Source organism: Rutidosis leptorrhynchoides, chromosome 11, assembly GCF_046630445.1.
Source record: "Rutidosis leptorrhynchoides isolate AG116_Rl617_1_P2 chromosome 11, CSIRO_AGI_Rlap_v1, whole genome shotgun sequence".
Taxonomy (NCBI): domain Eukaryota; kingdom Viridiplantae; phylum Streptophyta; class Magnoliopsida; order Asterales; family Asteraceae; genus Rutidosis; species Rutidosis leptorrhynchoides.
The window spans coordinates 290,265,201-290,283,350 of record NC_092343.1 but is presented as its reverse complement, the minus strand read 5'-3'; the positions used below and the strand labels follow the sequence as shown (position 1 = coordinate 290,283,350).

Genomic DNA, 18,150 nt, shown 5'->3' with positions numbered 1-18,150 from the left:
ACGGTTGCACAGTACTTCGTTTTGGAGACTACACTTGGTACGGTGTAGTAAGATTTCATAATAAAGGGAATATGCGACGTTGATTAAATGTTAAGTATGGTTATCAAGTGCTCAACAACTTACAATATTTTTTATTAAAATGTTTATATATGAAATCTTGTGGTCTATATTTATAACGCTGCCAGCATTAAACCTATATCTCACCAACTTTATGTTGACGTTTTAAGCATGTTTATTCTCAGGTGATAACTAAAAGCTTCCGCTGCAACATGTTGAATTTAAGCAAGATCTTGAGTATGCATATTTGTGTCAAAAATAAAACTGCATATCGGAGAATTTGTAATGTAAAATACATTGGAAATCGTGTTGTTATCATCACATGTAAAATTGTAAGGCTAAGATTATCGCTAAACGATAATCATTATTATGTTGTTTAAACCTTGTATTTGTAATAAAAGCTATGGTTTGTATCGTAAAAACGAATGCAGTTTTTGAAAAACGTCTCATATAGAGGTCAATACCTTGCGATGAAATCATATGTTATTGTATTCGTCCTTATGGTTAAGGTCGGGTTATGACATCTAGAGTCGGTCAGAATTCATCAGCACATTTAGTTATGGTGAAATTAATTTGTCAAACATTTGAAAGACTTTCCAGAAATGCCTTAGTTTATAAAAAGGCTTTCCTTTGATAGGTGGGGTATATCACACTGGGGAGACCGTAAGTTACGCCGTGTTTCCTTTAAAGCATTAAATGCGGGGAACCCACATGTAATTTTACGCTACGGGTTAAGAACCTATTTTGACTCACATATCCCAACATAGGATTTCGTGAATTGGAAAGAGCTTCTAACATGCAACATAAAGAAGCATGTTATGCTTACGGGTTAGTGATGTTCGCTTCTTACCAAAGTGAGAAAAAGAACATCGGATTGCAGCTTTTAAATAAAACCTTCCCACAAGTGACGGATTCAGTAGTTGGGGTGAGAAACAAGGTTTTTAGATTATTACGGGGCTGTTGGACATTACGAAACCCTCGTCCTTTTGACGACATTACAACATGCTGCCTAGCCAATAGTCATAACGGTTATTTTCCACAAGATCAAGGATGGGAAGTCGTCTTAGTAAAACCTGAATGCATGACTTGTTTCTGGACTTATGAATTACGTGTCTTTATTTCTTTTACTGAACAACTTGCGTATTAACTAGAATTGCCTTCATAGCTGCCGAGTAGCAAAGTTATTATGTTCTATATTTCATCCTATATGTATTATAGCGGGATTGTAAGTTTGTAAAATATTGTATAAAGTTTGAACGCGAAATATTATTGTAATTAGTTTTTCATATAGAATCGTAGTAGTTGAATTGTATAATAGCTGCTAAGTATGAACTTAACGGGTAGGTACTACTCGAATTAAAACTATAAAATGCTAATATGAAGAAAAAGCTTTTATAAATAAGTTCATATTATGCTATGAAATACTATTGACTACTCTTAAATTCTATATGATTAACTCAATTCTTTTGGTTATTTTGAAGGAAATGGCACCGACGACTCGTCAGACTTGAACATGTGTGAGTAAGACTTCCGTGTTTTCCTTGTTGCGAACATAGCCGCAGTGCAGGCTGCAATGCAAAATAACAATAAATCTAGATCTAGCAGTGGAACTAATTCCACAAGAAATCGTGTAGGATGCTCCTACAAAGAATTCACTGCCTGCAAACCTTTGGAATTTGATGGAACCGAAGGACCAATTGGATTGAAACGGTGGACAGAGAAGGTCGAATCGGTGTTTGCCATAAGTAAGTGTACTGAAGAGGACAAAGTTAAGTACGCTACGCATACCTTCACAGGTACGGCGTTAACGTTGTGGAATACCTATCTCGAGCACGTAGGACAAGATGCTGCTTACACACTACCATGGTCAGCATTCAAGCAATTGATGAATGAGCAGTATCGTCCTAGGAACGAGGTCAATAAGCTCAAGGTAGAGCTTAGAGGATTACGAAAGAAAGGTTTCGATATCACCATGTACGAACGACGATTCACAGAATTATGCCTATTGTGACCCTGAACGTTTGAAGACGAAGAATAGAAGATTGACGCATTTGTAAACGGGTTACCGGAAAGAATTCAAGAAGATGTGAGTTTACACGAGCCTGCCTCCGTACAAAAGGCAAGTCGAATGGCTCACAAATTAGTGAACCAGATCGAAGGATGGATTAAAGAGCAGGCGACCGAAGAGGCTAACATGAAACAAGTCAAGAGAAAGTGGGAAGAAACAAATGACAAGAGTCACCAATACAACAACAACAATCACAACCAAAATCGCAACAACTTTCCTAATAACCGCAACATCAATCGCAACAACAACTTCAACAACCGTCCCAACAACAACTACAATAACCGGCCCAACAACAATAACAACAAAAACAACAACAACAATAATAATCCCAACAACAATCTCAATAACAACAATGGCAATAAAAACCAAAAACAGCCATGCCAAAGATGTGAAGAGCATCACCTGGGGTTCTGCACGACATTTTGCAATAGGTGTAAAAGAAATGGTCATAGCGCGAAGAAGTGCGAAATCTACGGACCAATGCATAACAGAACTAAAGGAACAAATAATGTCGGAACAAATAATAACGCCATAGTTTGTTTTGGATGTGGAAAACCGGGCCACTTTAGTAGAAATTGCTCGAATAAGGGGAATACTAATGGGCAGGGCCGCGGAAGAGTTTTCAATATTAATACGGCAGAAGCGCAGGAAGACCCGGAGCTTGTTACGGGTACGTTTCTCATTGACAATTAATCTGCTTATGTTTTATTTGATTCGCGTGCGGATAGAAGCTATATGAGTAGAGATTTTTGTGCTAAACTAAGTTGTTCACCGACGCCCTTGGATAATAAATTTTTACTCGAATTAGCAAACGGTAAATTAATTGCAGCAGATAATATATGTCGGAATTGAGAAATTAAACTGGTTAGCGAAACATTTAAGATTGACTTGATACCAGTAGAGTTAGGGAGTTTTGATGTGATAATCGGTATGGTTTGGTTGAAAGAAGTAAAAGCAGAGATCATTTGTTACAAATATGCAATTCGCATTATACGAGAAAAAGGAAAAGCCTTAATGGTGTACGGAGAAAAGAGCAACGCGAAGTTAAATCTTATTAGTAACCTGAAGGCACAAAAACTAATAAGAAAAGGTTGCTATGCTGTGCTAGCACACATCGAGAAAGTCAATTCCGAAGAAAAGAACATCAATGATATTCCAATCGCAAATAAATTTCCTGATGTATTTCTGAAAGAATTACCGGGACTACCTCCACACCGATCCGTTGAATTTCAAATAGACCTTGTACCGGGAGCTGCACCAATAGCTCGTGCTCCATACAGAATCGCACCTAGCGAAATGAAGGAACTTCAGAGCCAATTACAAGAACTTTTAGAGCGTGGTTTCATTCGACCAAGCACATCGCCGTGGGGAGCTCCTGTTTTGTTTTTCAAGATGAAGGATGGTACATTTAGGTTGTGTATCTACTACCGAGAGTTGAACAAACTTACCATCAAGAACCGCTACCCACTACCGAGAATCGACGATTTATTTGATCAACTATAAGGCTCGTTGGTTTATTCGAAGATTGATTTACGTTCTGGGTATCATCAAACGCGGGTGAAGGAGGATGATATTCCAAAGACTGCTTTTAGGACGCGTTACGGTCATTACGAGTTTATGGTTATGCCGTTTGGATTGACGAACACACCAGCTGTGTTCATGGACCTCATGAACCGAGTGTGTGGGCCATATCTTGACAAGTTTGTCATTGTTTTCATCGATGAAATACTTATTTACTCGAAGAATGATCAAGAGCATGAAGAACATTTAAGTAAAATGCTATAGTTACTGAGAAAAGAAAAACTATACGGTAAGTTTTCAAAGTGTGCATTTTGGTTGGAAGAAGTTCAATTCCTTTGTCACATAGTGAACAAAGAAGGTATTCATGTGGATCCAGCAAAGATTGAAACCGTTGAAAAATGGGAAACCCCAAAAATTCCAAAGCATATACGCCAATTTTTAGGACTAGCTGGTTACTACAGAAGGTTCATCTAAGATTTTTCCAGAATAGCAAAACCCTTGACTGCATTAACGCATAAAGGGAGGAAATTTGAATGGAAGGATGAACAAGAGAAAGCGTTTCAATTGTTAAAGAAAAAGTTAACGGCTGTTATGTACTCGTTGTATTAATAATAATTTTAATAAAAGAATTTTATTAGTATAAATACGATTACTATAAATACATTTAGTATAAATACGTTTAGTATAAATACGAAGATTAAGAGAATAAACATATTATGCATAAATAATAAATTTAAGAATAAACATTAGTATGCATGAAATAAATAATGATTAATTGCATAAGTAATCATAAATGTAAGATAACATAAATATAAATGTTAGTGAAGTTAATACGAGTTAGATTACAGAAATATAATTCAGGCAGTATAACCGACCATATATAACTTAAATAACATAAATATAAATGTTAGTGAAGTTAATAAAAGTTAGATTACAGAAATATAATTCAGGCGGTATAACCGACCATATATAACTTAAATAACATAAATATAAATGTTAGTGAAGTAAATAAAAGTTAGATTACATAAATATAATTCAGACGGTATAACGACCATATATAATTAAATAACATAAATATAAATGTTAGTGAAGTTAATAAAAGTTAGATTACATAAATATAATTTTACTTATGATGATAATAATATTTACCTTACTAATAAATAATAAAAGATATCGTTAAAGAATTTCTTACATTGATTAATAACTTGTGCTTGCTTAGATAAACCTTGATTATACGGAGTTCTTCGTGCTGATAACGTGTTATAATTTAGTAGTTTATAACTACCTTTAGTGGCCTATGTCCAACTATAGTAAATTCTTAGTGAAGAAAATGGGTGTCTGCATCTTTTCATTTCAATCGGTATTTATAATACAATAATATATTGTACATGTTTGAATTATTAGGGTTAGGTGAAAACAATTGTCATCCATAATTGACTTTCTCACAGCATATATTAAATTATTATTGAATCATATCTTGCATAAAGTAATTAACCCAACATTCCTTTCATTCCATACCTCACAAAAGATGCAATCTTTTTAGGTCGTATGTTTCGGATTATACATTTTTAGTGACATTTTGGCCCTAACCAATTAGACCAGATTGTTTTTTTTGGGACCAAAGTAATGAAACACTAAAACTAAGTTATCTGCATCTTTTGTAAGCATGGACCAGAATTAATGCATGAACAATAAAAAAATAAAAGCACTGCAAAAAAATGCATCAAATAGAAACACAGCATTTTAGTGTCTCAATTTTGCGTATTAAACATATTTTACAAAGTACATAGTGTTTTCTTTACAAAGTACATGGTTGATTTAATTGTAATAGACTAATCATCCATGTGAGAATCACGGAGAACATTCACCACCTCACTCATGGTAGGCCTGACATCTTTATCTTCCTCCACACATTGTAGAGCCACTTTTAAGAGATTCTTCATTTGAACTTCATCATATTCATTCCCCATTTTAGGATTCAATATCTCCATCATCTTTACATCTACATTATCCTCTTCAAGCTTTTCTCTCACCCAACTCACAAGTCTTTTTTGGTCAACCCCATCATTACCATCACTTGTTGTATCACACGTGGCACTTCGTCCCGTTATCATTTCTAGAACCACCATTCCATAGCTATAAACGTCCACTTTTGACGTAATTGGAAGATTAAACACCCATTCGGGAGCCATATACCCTCTTGTCCCTCTTATCCTAGAAAATACAGAATTGTCTCTTACATCTTGTTGGAATAGTTTAGACAAGCCAAAATCCGCCACTTTTGGGTTATAATCCACATCTAATAATATGTTATGTGGTTTAACATCACAATGCAAAACCCATTCTAAGCATTCTTCGTGTAGGTAAGCTAGCCCTTTTGCTACACCGGTAGTGATTTTCAAAATCTTGTTCCAATCTAGCTCATTACCACCTAACTTCCCGGCTAACGAGCCATTCTCCATGTACTCAAACACTAAGATCCTATGCTTTCCTTGTGCACAATAACCGTATGTTTCGACCAAGTTTTTGTGATTAATCCTCCCAATTGTGCTCAATTCCGCTAGAAATTCAGTCTCTCCTTGCATAGCCTCATGGAGTACCTTAATTGCTACCACTCGATTATCAGGCAGTACGCCTTTGTACACAACACCACTACCACCTCTCCCAACCTCATCTCTAAATTTATGAGATGCCTTCAATATCTCATTGTACGTGAACCTTTTGAATCCGGTAGCAATTGCAAGGTAAGATTGGGTCGTTGCACCCGACGGTTGTTTGGTAACATAACAAAATAATATAAAGCATGTACATTCAATTGCACCGAAGATGATGCTAAACCACAACATAAACTTTATAGAACCATTTTCACTCGTTTTTGCATATGTACGTTTCAACACAACCAAAGAGCTTGTGCAATTCAAACGAGACACCTTGGCAACCTTTTGATCATATAATAAAGCTTCCGTCTTAGGCAACTTGAGATAAGATTCGCGTTGATCACCTTTATAGACACCACTAAACAATAATCTCTTACCATAACACTCAAAGAAGTTATTAAACGTGTATTGGACGGCTTTGCAGTTAGGGTCATCTAAGCAGGCCTTGTAACATTCTTTAAGAGTAGAGTTTTTCAAGTACAAAGAATCAAATCCATAAAACGCCACCGAAGGGAGCTTTATAAAGTCGTAATTATCAAGATTTTTATCGAACTTAAATGTAGGTTCACACCCTAAAGACATATCCGATTGATTCTTCGGCTTATACCCTTGCATGCAAGAGCAACTTCTTCTTCCCATTTTCGAATTGTAAGTACAAAGGCTATTTAAACCACAAGTCCCATGAATTCTACACGTGAACGAAATTGCTTGCCATGTAACAATCCATTTTCTTTCATTAAGCGTATAAACCCTAATATTTCCATCAACATCAAGTGTCAATCTTCTTTGAAGAGTACTTCCATAATCGCTCGTTGTAAATGTAAAATCATCCGTGGACGTAAATCGGCCTTTGGTATCAAGTAATGCAAATCTACTATTGTTATAAGTAGTCCTTCCTACTTCCCATGCTAATTGCCATGGATTTGGCCAATAAACGCTCGTTACTTCATCACTAGTGTAAACGAGACGAAGTACGTTATCATTATCAAAATATAATTTGTAATATCCCGAAGAAAAATCGGTTGAACTTTTTGATGAAATAAGAATGGTATTTTTATTAAAAAGTTGATTAGGGAGTATGGTATCAGTAGGAATACGACAACAAAGTCTACGTTGAGATATGAATATGACAAAGGATCGCTGAATTTAATAAATTTTGTACTCCGTACATATCGTTAATGCTCAACGGTTTATCTTTCTTTTTGACAATTAAATACTAGTAAATAAATATACATATACATTGAATATCTATTACAAAATGAAGTGCACACATGCTTAGAAATTACTTGATTTGTAGAGATTTGAAAGATGCAATTTTTTTATTACATGTTGCAAATTTCTATTTATGGTTATCAGCAACCTTTTATTCAATTTTGACTATAATATCTAACTTTTTCTAACATGGATTGATCAAGAAAAGTGTTCCTGATACTTAAAAATTATTTTTCATGTGTAAACACACTTGTGTTGACTGAACATGTAATTTGTATACGTAAATTGATGTTGGAATTTCAATTCTTAATTGGACAAATAGTTAATACTCCATAGTTTTTAAAAAGTAGTTTACATTATTATTTTTGTTTGTGCTAAAAGAATGTTTTTTACTCTAAATAACAATAAAAAAATATTAAAGTTTCAATTATGTTCCTTTTGTTATTGAAAATTTAACATTAATGTAGCAATTAGTTTATTAGTTACTCTAAGAACATTAAATGAACGACATATTAAGGAGAATATTACAGTGTATTATGTTTTTAAATTAAATAATATCACAGAGTAGCATATGAGAATTATACATACTTAAAATAAAAATTTCTTTAAATAAATTTAAATTTGAAGTTGCCCTTTCATTTGTTGTTTTCTGAAATAGCACAAATCAATATCACGAATTGTTCACATAAGAACTCGAATGCATAACTTAAGTTACATCGATATCATTAAGTTAAAAGGTTTGGTTTGGTTCTATTTTATTTGTTATTGTATGTATTATTTAATTATTCGTATGACATGTAATAATAATAACCCAAAAAAGTGAGAGAGAAGGCTTGCACGGTTGGGAAATTACGGTCTCACTAATTCCCACCACCCAGCCCAACAATAATAGTAAGGAAATAAGAACAATACACAGCACAAGATTTAACGTGGAAACTCCAAAACAGAAGAAAAACCACCGGCCCCCAAAGAGAGAAATACACTATATCACAAATTGTTACAATGATATAGACGACTCTCTTAAGCCAACTACACTCTCCAAAATATTTAACTAATACAACTCTCAAACAAGGGTAAGAAAGAAAGAAATAATCAAATACTTAAAGTGTATTGATTGGTGCAATTTGGAAGTAATCATATGGCCTTCTTTTATAGCCAAGGAGTTCACCTTCAACTTCACTCTTCTACCAATGTGGGACAAAACTCCATTTTTCCTTCTAACCAAAATATTACTAACAAATCTCCGCCTTTTGGATAGAAGAAAATAATCATGCTTCCACATTGCAAAGATAACCGATGTAGACGCTTCCTCGACGACAACTTCAAGATCCTCATCTTCATGTCGTTGACATTATCTCCCAAGAGACAAAACTTGCATCTTTACCGAACATTGTCTAAACCGACAATCATTGTCATCACAGACAATCATAACTCTTAACAAGAATTATCATACTCCACCATTAAGAGTATAGCACTTAGAATATCACATTCCAAGCATTTCACATCGGCACATGTTGTTGAACAACCAGCTGAAACTTTATGGTGCAACTTCCTGTTTGGCTTTCCCTGGAAGTTTCATCAGCTACAACATCAGTTTCCACCACACAACCTGCATAAACGCCAAACCAATGCCCATGTGCAATTGTGGAACCGCTAACGAACATCCCTTTTGTGACGACCCGGAAATTTCTGACCAAATTTAAACTTAATCTTTATATGTTTCTGACACGATAAGCAAAGCCTGTAATGTTGAGTCTCAAAAATTTTGAACTGTTTCATGTATACATTTACCCTACGACTGCTCTCAACGATTCACGAACCACTATTTGTAAATAGATACACATATATATATATATATATATATATATATATATATATATATATATATATATATATATATATATATATATATATATATATATATATATATATATTTAAAATATATGAATTTGAAATATAAATTAAAATATTATATGACGTAATTGTTAAAATTAATAATGTAAAATAAAATAATATATAATAATTATTATTTAAAATATAACTGTATATGTAAATAATGTATAATGAATATATATATATATATATATATATATATATATATATATATATATATATATATATATATATATATATATATATATATATATATATATATATATATATATTTATATATATATAGTTTTGAATTTATTTTGTAAGCAACAATAACGCTCAATTGTCATTCGATCGATAATAAGTAAGTTAAAATCAAACTTATATTTTTTTAAAATAAACTGTGATTCGAAAATGAGTTTTATAAATTTTAGGCTTATTAATAATATATTTAGAAGTTATTTGTTAAATTTTAAAACTTTTTATATTTTACTTGAGGTTGGGAGTGAATAATTAATGTAATTTTTATTTAATAGTTAATGACCGAATTTTATACCATAATTACCAAAATAAATAAATATATTTAATTTAAAAATATGAGATTTTTCTGAACACTTTTATTCGCCACTGATTTAACAACGGGGTACGATTTAGCAGTCCCTGAAAACTGTCGGTAGAATCGGCCAAATTAATGGCTGCTTTACTGTTGTAAATTGCAATTCATGCAACGATTCTTAAGCCAATGATTTAACTTTATCATTATTAAATGTATGTAAATTATTGTTTTTGTCTTTCCTTTATCACCTTTCTACACTTAATTTAATATATATACATACATTACTTGTGTGAGATGGGAGGGATACAACCCTACACCATTTCTACAACACAAAACCCAGCAAACCATCATCATTCTTAAAACTTCAAACAAAACCCCATGATCACCAAAGTCTGCTAATGATTATTTTTTTTTTTTTTTTGTTAATATCCGAACCCAAAAACAATGAACCCATATTGATTTTAGTACTACGGCTCAAACCCACTTCATTCTCATAAACCCGTTACCATATCATCACCCTACAGCTACCATCTCCTTGAACACCACCACTGCCATGGACCACCCTACACCACCACTTTCATCACCTCTGTTTAACACCATCGATCACCAATAAATTCCTTTCATTTTCTTCTGTTCAACAACACCACACAAGAACCGAAACCTTTTTCTTGGTTTTTGCTGTTGGTCGAAATTGAACCACCATAGATGCACCATCAAACTATTGTCTTCTTGGTCACCTACCTCTTATTATTCCTGTTGTTCGAAAACCATCACAAACAAATTAATTCTTAGCGACTACAACCCAACCAAATCACTTCGGTTCTTATTATATGAGCACGAAACCGAAACCCACTTTGTTGGAAAGCCAACCACACACCATCCTACAAATCATCATCACCATCGTTACCGATTGCTTGTTGTTTTTGTATGACACCAAAACACAACCACCATACTTTTAATGTTGCTACTGTATGCGTTTATATATTTCTTTTGTGATCAACAACCACCATAAATCTTCTGTTTTGCTTGGTATCCCACCAACTGAATCACAAAGCAAAGATATAGCAAATTGGTTAGTAAATAACATGAAGGGTCCGCGGGTTTAAGCACTCATATATATTTTTTTTTAAATGCTTGCAGTTTATTCAAATATTTTGGTTTAGAAAAAAAGCAATGGTGGTTGTGATCAAGAAGACGTCATAACGCAATAAGTGAATTGTTAATAATATTATGTCCAAACTAGCAACAAAACACACCAAGTGAGGAAATACTAGTTTAATAATCGATGTATTATTATATTCGAACACCCAATACCTTTGTCACTTCGTGTATTATTTCATAAAAGAAAAAGACTTAAATACAAGAGGATATATTGGTAATTTGACAGAAGATTGAAAACCATTTTCCATGCAGTAAGGATGGTTGCCACCTCTCTATTGCCACACCATCCTCCATTCAATCGAAGAAGAATCTTCTAATATGATTATGAAACCTGTCGAGGCTATGAAGATTATTATTTTTCCTGCTATTGCTACCCGATTTTTTTTTCTTCTGTCACTGGTTAAAATCAAACCCATTGAAACCCTCACCAATTCGACACCACTACAACTATTATTTATGATTCACATTAATTGATTCGAAGTGAAGAAGATGATGAATAATGGCGGCTGCAACTTGCCTTTTATTTTTTTTCTGTTTTCCTTTCGCTACTGCAGCAGTAAAAACCAAATAGATTAAATGATTTTGGGCCGTGTTTTGGACTAGATCATAAGTAATGAATTTTGCTATGGACTGATTAATAATTTCGGAATGGGCCTGTTGGGCCGAGATCCATGATATGATTGTTTGATGAACCGTGAAATTAATTGGGTTATATAAAAATTGGATTCGGGTTATAACGGAAATGAATGGATGGAGGAGTGGTTTGGAATGTCGTCGAGTTAGCGAGAGGTCTCGAGTTCGAGCCTGGTTTGAGGCATTTATTTTTGAAAAAGCTTTTAAGTTAGTAATACATCTCTTATTATTGTTATTATTATTATTATTATTATTATTATTATTATTATTATTATTATTAATTATTGTTATTATATGATTAATATTATTATCGTTGATAATAAGTATTAGTATCAAGTATTATAAGTATTAATATTATTATCATTAATATCATTATTATTTAAATAAGTATTACTAGTATTAATATCATTATTATTATCATTATTAGTAAAGTTATTATTTTTACTACAATTATTATTATCATTTTTATTATTGTTATCATTTTTATTATTACTATTAGTATTGTTAAAAATTATTATCTTTATCATTATTATTAATAGTAGTATTACGAGTATTATTATTACTATCCTTATGTTGTTATTATTATAATTAAAATTTTACAAACAAGAGAAATTTATATAAAATATATTTATTACATAAGTATACTAATATTACATAATATTATGTTTAACTAATACAATTATTATAACGTCAATTGAATTATATATCAAATAAATATTATAACCTATTATAAGTAGTAATAAAATATATATATATATATATATAGGAATAATAATTGTAATACATAATAAAATAAATATAAAATATTCGATTACGATTATATGTATTAATGAATATACAAATGATATAGGTTCGTGAATCCAAAGCCAACCCTACATTTTTCAATATCGTCATATGTATTTTTACTACAAAATACAATAAGGTGAGTTCATTTGATTCCCTTTTACTCTTTACATTTTTGGGACTGAGAATACATGCGCTCCTTTTACAACTGCTTTATTAAATGCTTTTGAAATACATTTTGAACTGCGAATACATGAAATGCTCTTATAAATGTTTGACGAGATAGACACAAGCAAAACATTCCTCGAATGAATTATGTGGACGTGATAATTGCCACCATTAAATTATGTGGACGTGATAATTGCCACAATTAATATGAATATTTTTCCCCTGATTATTATTGCTTGGTAACCTAAGAATCATGAAACATCACTAATTTTGAGAATTAGTGCACGCCTAATTGACGCGAATCCTAAAGGTAGCTACCGGGTTTAACACCCCCACCCAGAATGTTCACTAAATGGAAGGGCTAGTGGGCGTGGTGTTTAGTACTTCGAAGTTTATATGATTATTATACAGACAAGATGTTCTGTTTTGGGGATATTATTATGCGCATTATATGTTAAGGTCGGTTACCAAGCCAAGCTATGAAAGCAATGAAAAGTGAATGTTATGTATCGAGAGAATGATTTTATACACAGGTTATGTGTTTGTTATTTTTGTGCATGAGATATGTGTACGGTTACTAAGATTTATGAAAGATGATTTCGTACACGAGAAAGGTGTACTGTATTTAAAAGATATCGCATGTACATTACAGGTGGGTATAGGATTCGGGCCCATTTGTACCATGCAGGATTTAAATCTTGTGGTCTATCAAAATGATGAATTTTTTTTTTTTGTTTTATGATAAACCTATGAACTCACCAACCTTTTGGTTGACACTTGAAAGCATGTTTATTCTCAGGTATGAAAGAAATTTTCCGCTGTGCATTTGCTCATTTAAAAGATATTACTTGGAGTCATTCATGACATATTTCAAAAGACGTTGCATTCGAGTCGTTGAGTTCATCAAGATTATTATTAAGTCAAGTATAGTTTGATATATTATGAAATGGTATGCATGCCGTTAACTTTCGATGTAATGAAAGATTGTCTTTTCAAAAACAAATGCAATGTTTGTAAAATGTATCATATAGAGGTCAAGTACCTCGCGATGAAATCAACTATTGTGAATCGTTTGTAATAGATATGGACTTTGTCCAGATGGATTAGGAAGGGTCTCTACACCTTTCCATGGTGGCGCGGACACACCATGAGGATGGTGTGACTTCAGAGGAATTCGTCACTCTCTGTAACAACGGAGACAATGTTAGCGTCTTTGGAGCCATTTGCCGGATTTGCTCCACCTGGACAATTAACCCTTACATGCCCAGTCTTCCCGCACCTCCAGCATACCAGATTCTTCCCAGAGTTTCTCTTTCGCCTATCCGAACACAACACTATCGTATCTCCTGATGACGAGACCCCGTTACCTTCCAGTCTTTTCTCCTCGGATAGGAGCTTGCTAGTAACGTCTTCAAACTTCAGAGTTTTCTTCCCATACATCAAAATAGGTTTCATGTGTTCATAAGACGATGATAAAGATAATATTAACCTCAAAGCTTTATCTTCATCATCCGTTATAACTCCAATAGCCTTCAGTTCTAAAACAGTACCGTTAAGAATACTTAGATGATCTGAAATCGTTGAACCCCCATCCATACGCAGAGTATGAAATTGTTCTTTAAGACACAACCGATTTGAGATGCCCTTGCCCTGGTACAACTGCTCTAGTTTAACCCAAAGCTCCTTTGCCATTGATAACCAGTGCACATTTGCAAGAACGTTCTTTGCAAGACACAAACGAATCGCACTTGCTGCCCTCAAATCCATTTCATCCCATTCTTCTTCATCGAACTTACTGCTAGAATCACTGCCGGGAACAAAGGTGGGTTTACCTTTCAATGCCTTGTGTAACCCGGACTGAATCAACACATCCTTGACTTGAACCTGCCATAAGCCAAAATTGATCATCCCATCAAATTTTCTCTACATCAAATCTCATTGGACTGAACTTCGACATTGATGTTAAAGCAAAGGGGTACAAAATAGTTATATTTTTACTACAAAATACTATTAAATACGATACAATTTTACACAAGTTATTTATTTATTTATAGAGTGGATATACCTAAACCTTGCTACAACACTTATAGGCAGTGTACCTAATCGTACAGTAGTGTAGTTTTTAGTAAGTCTGGTTCGTTCCACAGGGATCTTAGCCAAGTTTAACGCTATATTTTTAAAAACTATATTTGTAAAAATATAAATATATATATAAGTAGTATTATTATTATAAAAAGGGGGTTTTACCGTTTAATGACCGGTTTGTCGATTTTAAAACTTAAGTCGCAGTTAAAACCTAATGTAAAATATTAAAAATAAATATAACTTAATTTTAAGCGTAAAGTAAATAACGATAATGAAATTGCGATAAATAAAAATGCGATAAATAAAATGACGATAAATAAAATTGTGATAACTAAAAAGTACGATAATTAAAAGTGCATTTAAATAAAATGACAGTATATAAAAGTGTGATAATTAAAAGTTCAATTAAATATGAAATAAAGGAATTATGCTTATTTAAACTTCCGTAATCATGATGTTTGACGTGTAGATTTTAGTTTATTCCCATGGGTTAATTGTCCTTTGTCCTGGATTATTCAATATGTCCGTCTGGTTTTTGTCCATAACAGTCCATTAGTCATAAATATAAAGTGCGAGTGTCCTCGTCAAATTATCCTTATATCCGAAGTCAAATATTCCAACTAATTGGGGACTTAAACTATAATTACACCAGTGTCCTTGTATATAATTCACCCCTGTTTTAATAAGTCCATTAACTATTAATCCATTCCCATGTCCGGTTAAATGAACGATTATTAGTACTTATAAATATCCTGCCCATCGTGTCCGATCGAGTGTATGTGATTATTTATAGGTACGTCCAATTGTAAATCTTTATATTAAATTAACAAACTATCATTTAATTAAACAAATATAAAGCCCATTAATAGCCCATAGTCTAATTTCCACAAGTGTCGTTCTTTTGTCCAAACCCCAATTATGGTGCAAAGCCCAATTACTCAATTTTAATATTTAGCCCAACATCACGATTACTTCGGTTTAAATAAGCATAATAATAACTTAATTACGAGACATTAATTTAAAAAGGTTGAACATAACTTACAATGATTAATAATAGCGTAGCGTTACACGGACAGAATTTCGACTTACACCCTTACAACATTCGCTAATATACCCTTATTATTAAAATTAAAATTAAAATTAAAATTATATATATATATATATATATATATATATATATATATATATATATATATATATATATATATATATATATATATATATATATATATATATACGTGAGATTGAGAGATAGAGAAAAAGGTGTGTTTTTGTTCAACCAAAACTGCGAAATTTATAGGACCTGACCCTCAAATTGGGGCCATGCGATCGCATGGAAATTGCACTTCCAGGCCATGCGATCGCATGGCCTGCTTTTCCAGCTCACACAGATTTGTTTGCTTTCTTGCCGACGGTTTTATTAAATAATATAATATATAAATAATTTTAAGAATTAATTATGTATTATATTATATTCATGTGCATAGTTGACTTGTAATTTTTAGTTCGTTGCGTCGAGCGTTGAAAGTTGACTCTAGTCCTGGTTTCGGATTTTCGAACGTCCTTGCGTACAATTTAATATCTTGTACTTTTCGTTTTGCGTCTTGTACTCTTGTAATTTTGAGACGTTTCTCATCAATAATTTGAACCACTTTGATTGTACTTTGTATTTTTGAGCTTTTTGGTCGTTTGCGTATTCAATTCGTTGAATCTGTCTTTTGTCTTCACCTTTTATTATTTAAACGAATATCACTTGTAAATAGAAAAATTGCAACTAAAAGCTTGTCTTTCTTGAGGAATAATGCTATGAAATATATGTTCGTGTTTAGCATTATCAAATATTCCCACACTTGAGCGTTGCTTGTCCTCAAGCAATATAGTCTTGATATAAAAATACTAGAATCACTTCTTTATTCTTCACACTTTGTACATCAGTGATTTCTATACGGCAGTATAAACAATGATAGTAACATTATGGTTTACAGTCTCACATGAATATGAAAATTTAGATCCTTTAGGAAATTGGATCTTTATGAAAACATTTGATCTTTTGAAAATTAAATCTATCTTTTACCCTAGATAAGTTTTCTGGAATAACCCTTCACCGGTATTTGCAAAATTATTTTTGTGGGTTTTGTGGGTTTCAGATTTGAAAATTTTAGCTCAAAACTTGCGGTTTTGTGTCACCCACTTGCTAACCTTATATTGGGAAAGCAACACGTCCAGTATACTTGCTCCGTATATTACGTTTCGGTAAACTACCGTCCGGTTGTAAAGGAAAGCGTTGAACAAGCAACTGTTAAGGCAATGTCCCGTGACATGCTTTTGTTCATGGTCTAAAACGTGTCGGATGCAATTACTATCCTTTGTAGGAGCAATAGTAAAGCTCACCCGATAGTTTTTCGGTCTGGCACAAGGTCCTGTCTTTGACCATGCTATGCAACCACCGTTCTTACGGTTGACACCCGATTTGGTTCAGGTGACCTAATGAATTCCAGGTGAATTCCTAGGATTTTACGTTCAATGATAATGAATGCATTGAAAATAGGGTTTTTAGAAAACAAATCGGTTTGTAATATTGATCAAAATATTTTCTCGTTCAAGCTCGAGTTTAGATATCATCGAATTCCATGAGTTTGTAATTCTCAATCTTTAAAAGTCAATCTCTAGGATTGAGTAATATCAGGCTTAAAAGCTGATTTTTAATCTTTTAAGGAGATTATCCTTTTCTGGGGGTCTGATTCATTAGTCTTATCAAGCTAATTTGCATGGCGCCCTCCCCATTTTACGAGACAGATCCTCTCATGGTTAGGATAAGTCTGACCACTTGGCAACCCTGTTTGATGCTGAGGTCCGTGGATTTCCAGCTGATTTTCGAGAAAACTTTTCAAGGTTTTTCGTAGACTCTACAACTGGTCTGGACAACAACTTCTTGACCTAAATCAAGAAGCGCGTGTCTTTTTCGGAAGACTTTACTTCCTTTTAATGATGGAATTGATTCATCGTGTAGATCCATCTTTTCTTTCAAATATATTATAAGAAATTGGGTAATACTGATAAAATTGTCCAAAACAAAAGTATCTTCAGTTATTTATACAAAAATATGTGATATATGTTTTAAATAACTTGGTAAATTTTTCCCACACTTGGCTTTTATTTTCCTTTCTTTGCCTTTTTATTGTCCTCTATTCCATTTTAAATGAATTCTAACATTTTGGGTTGTTTCTCAATTTATGTCCTTTCCGAGGTAACAATAATTTCGGTTTTAACACCTAGTTTTATCGTTCATAAATATGTATAAACATGATTTTTAATTCATTTAATTGAAAATTTTGAAAATTTTACTAGAATTGGGTAGTCAGTATATAAGACTAGGG

General features: G+C 32.8%; 1 protein-coding gene across 1 annotated transcript; it reads right to left on the bottom strand.

Moving 5' to 3' along the window:
- Positions 1-5,398: 5,398 nt before the first annotated feature.
- On the bottom strand, positions 5,399-10,543 carry LOC139875567 (putative receptor protein kinase ZmPK1). Its single transcript, XM_071862899.1, has 3 exons — positions 10,472-10,543; positions 10,224-10,265; positions 5,399-7,443 (listed from the first exon to the last, which is right to left on the bottom strand). Exons 1-3 carry the CDS (start codon positions 10,541-10,543, stop codon positions 5,479-5,481), a joined length of 2,079 nt encoding a protein of 692 aa, XP_071719000.1. The 3' UTR covers positions 5,399-5,478.
- Positions 10,544-18,150: the final 7,607 nt, after the last annotated feature.

Bases quoted from the DNA above. Each gene is read 5' to 3' on its own strand.
- LOC139875567 (XM_071862899.1), bottom strand. From the start codon at position 10,543: ATGGTGTTAAACAGAGGTGATGAAAGTGGTGGTGTAGGGTGGTCCATG. The intron at 10,266-10,471 runs GTAGCTGTAGGG...TTTGTGTTGTAG, and splicing joins TGGTGGTGTTCAAGGAGATG to AAATGGTGTAGGGTTGTATC. The intron at 7,444-10,223 runs GTATGTATATAT...TATTAAATTCAG, and splicing joins TCCCATCTCACACAAGTAAT to CGATCCTTTGTCATATTCAT.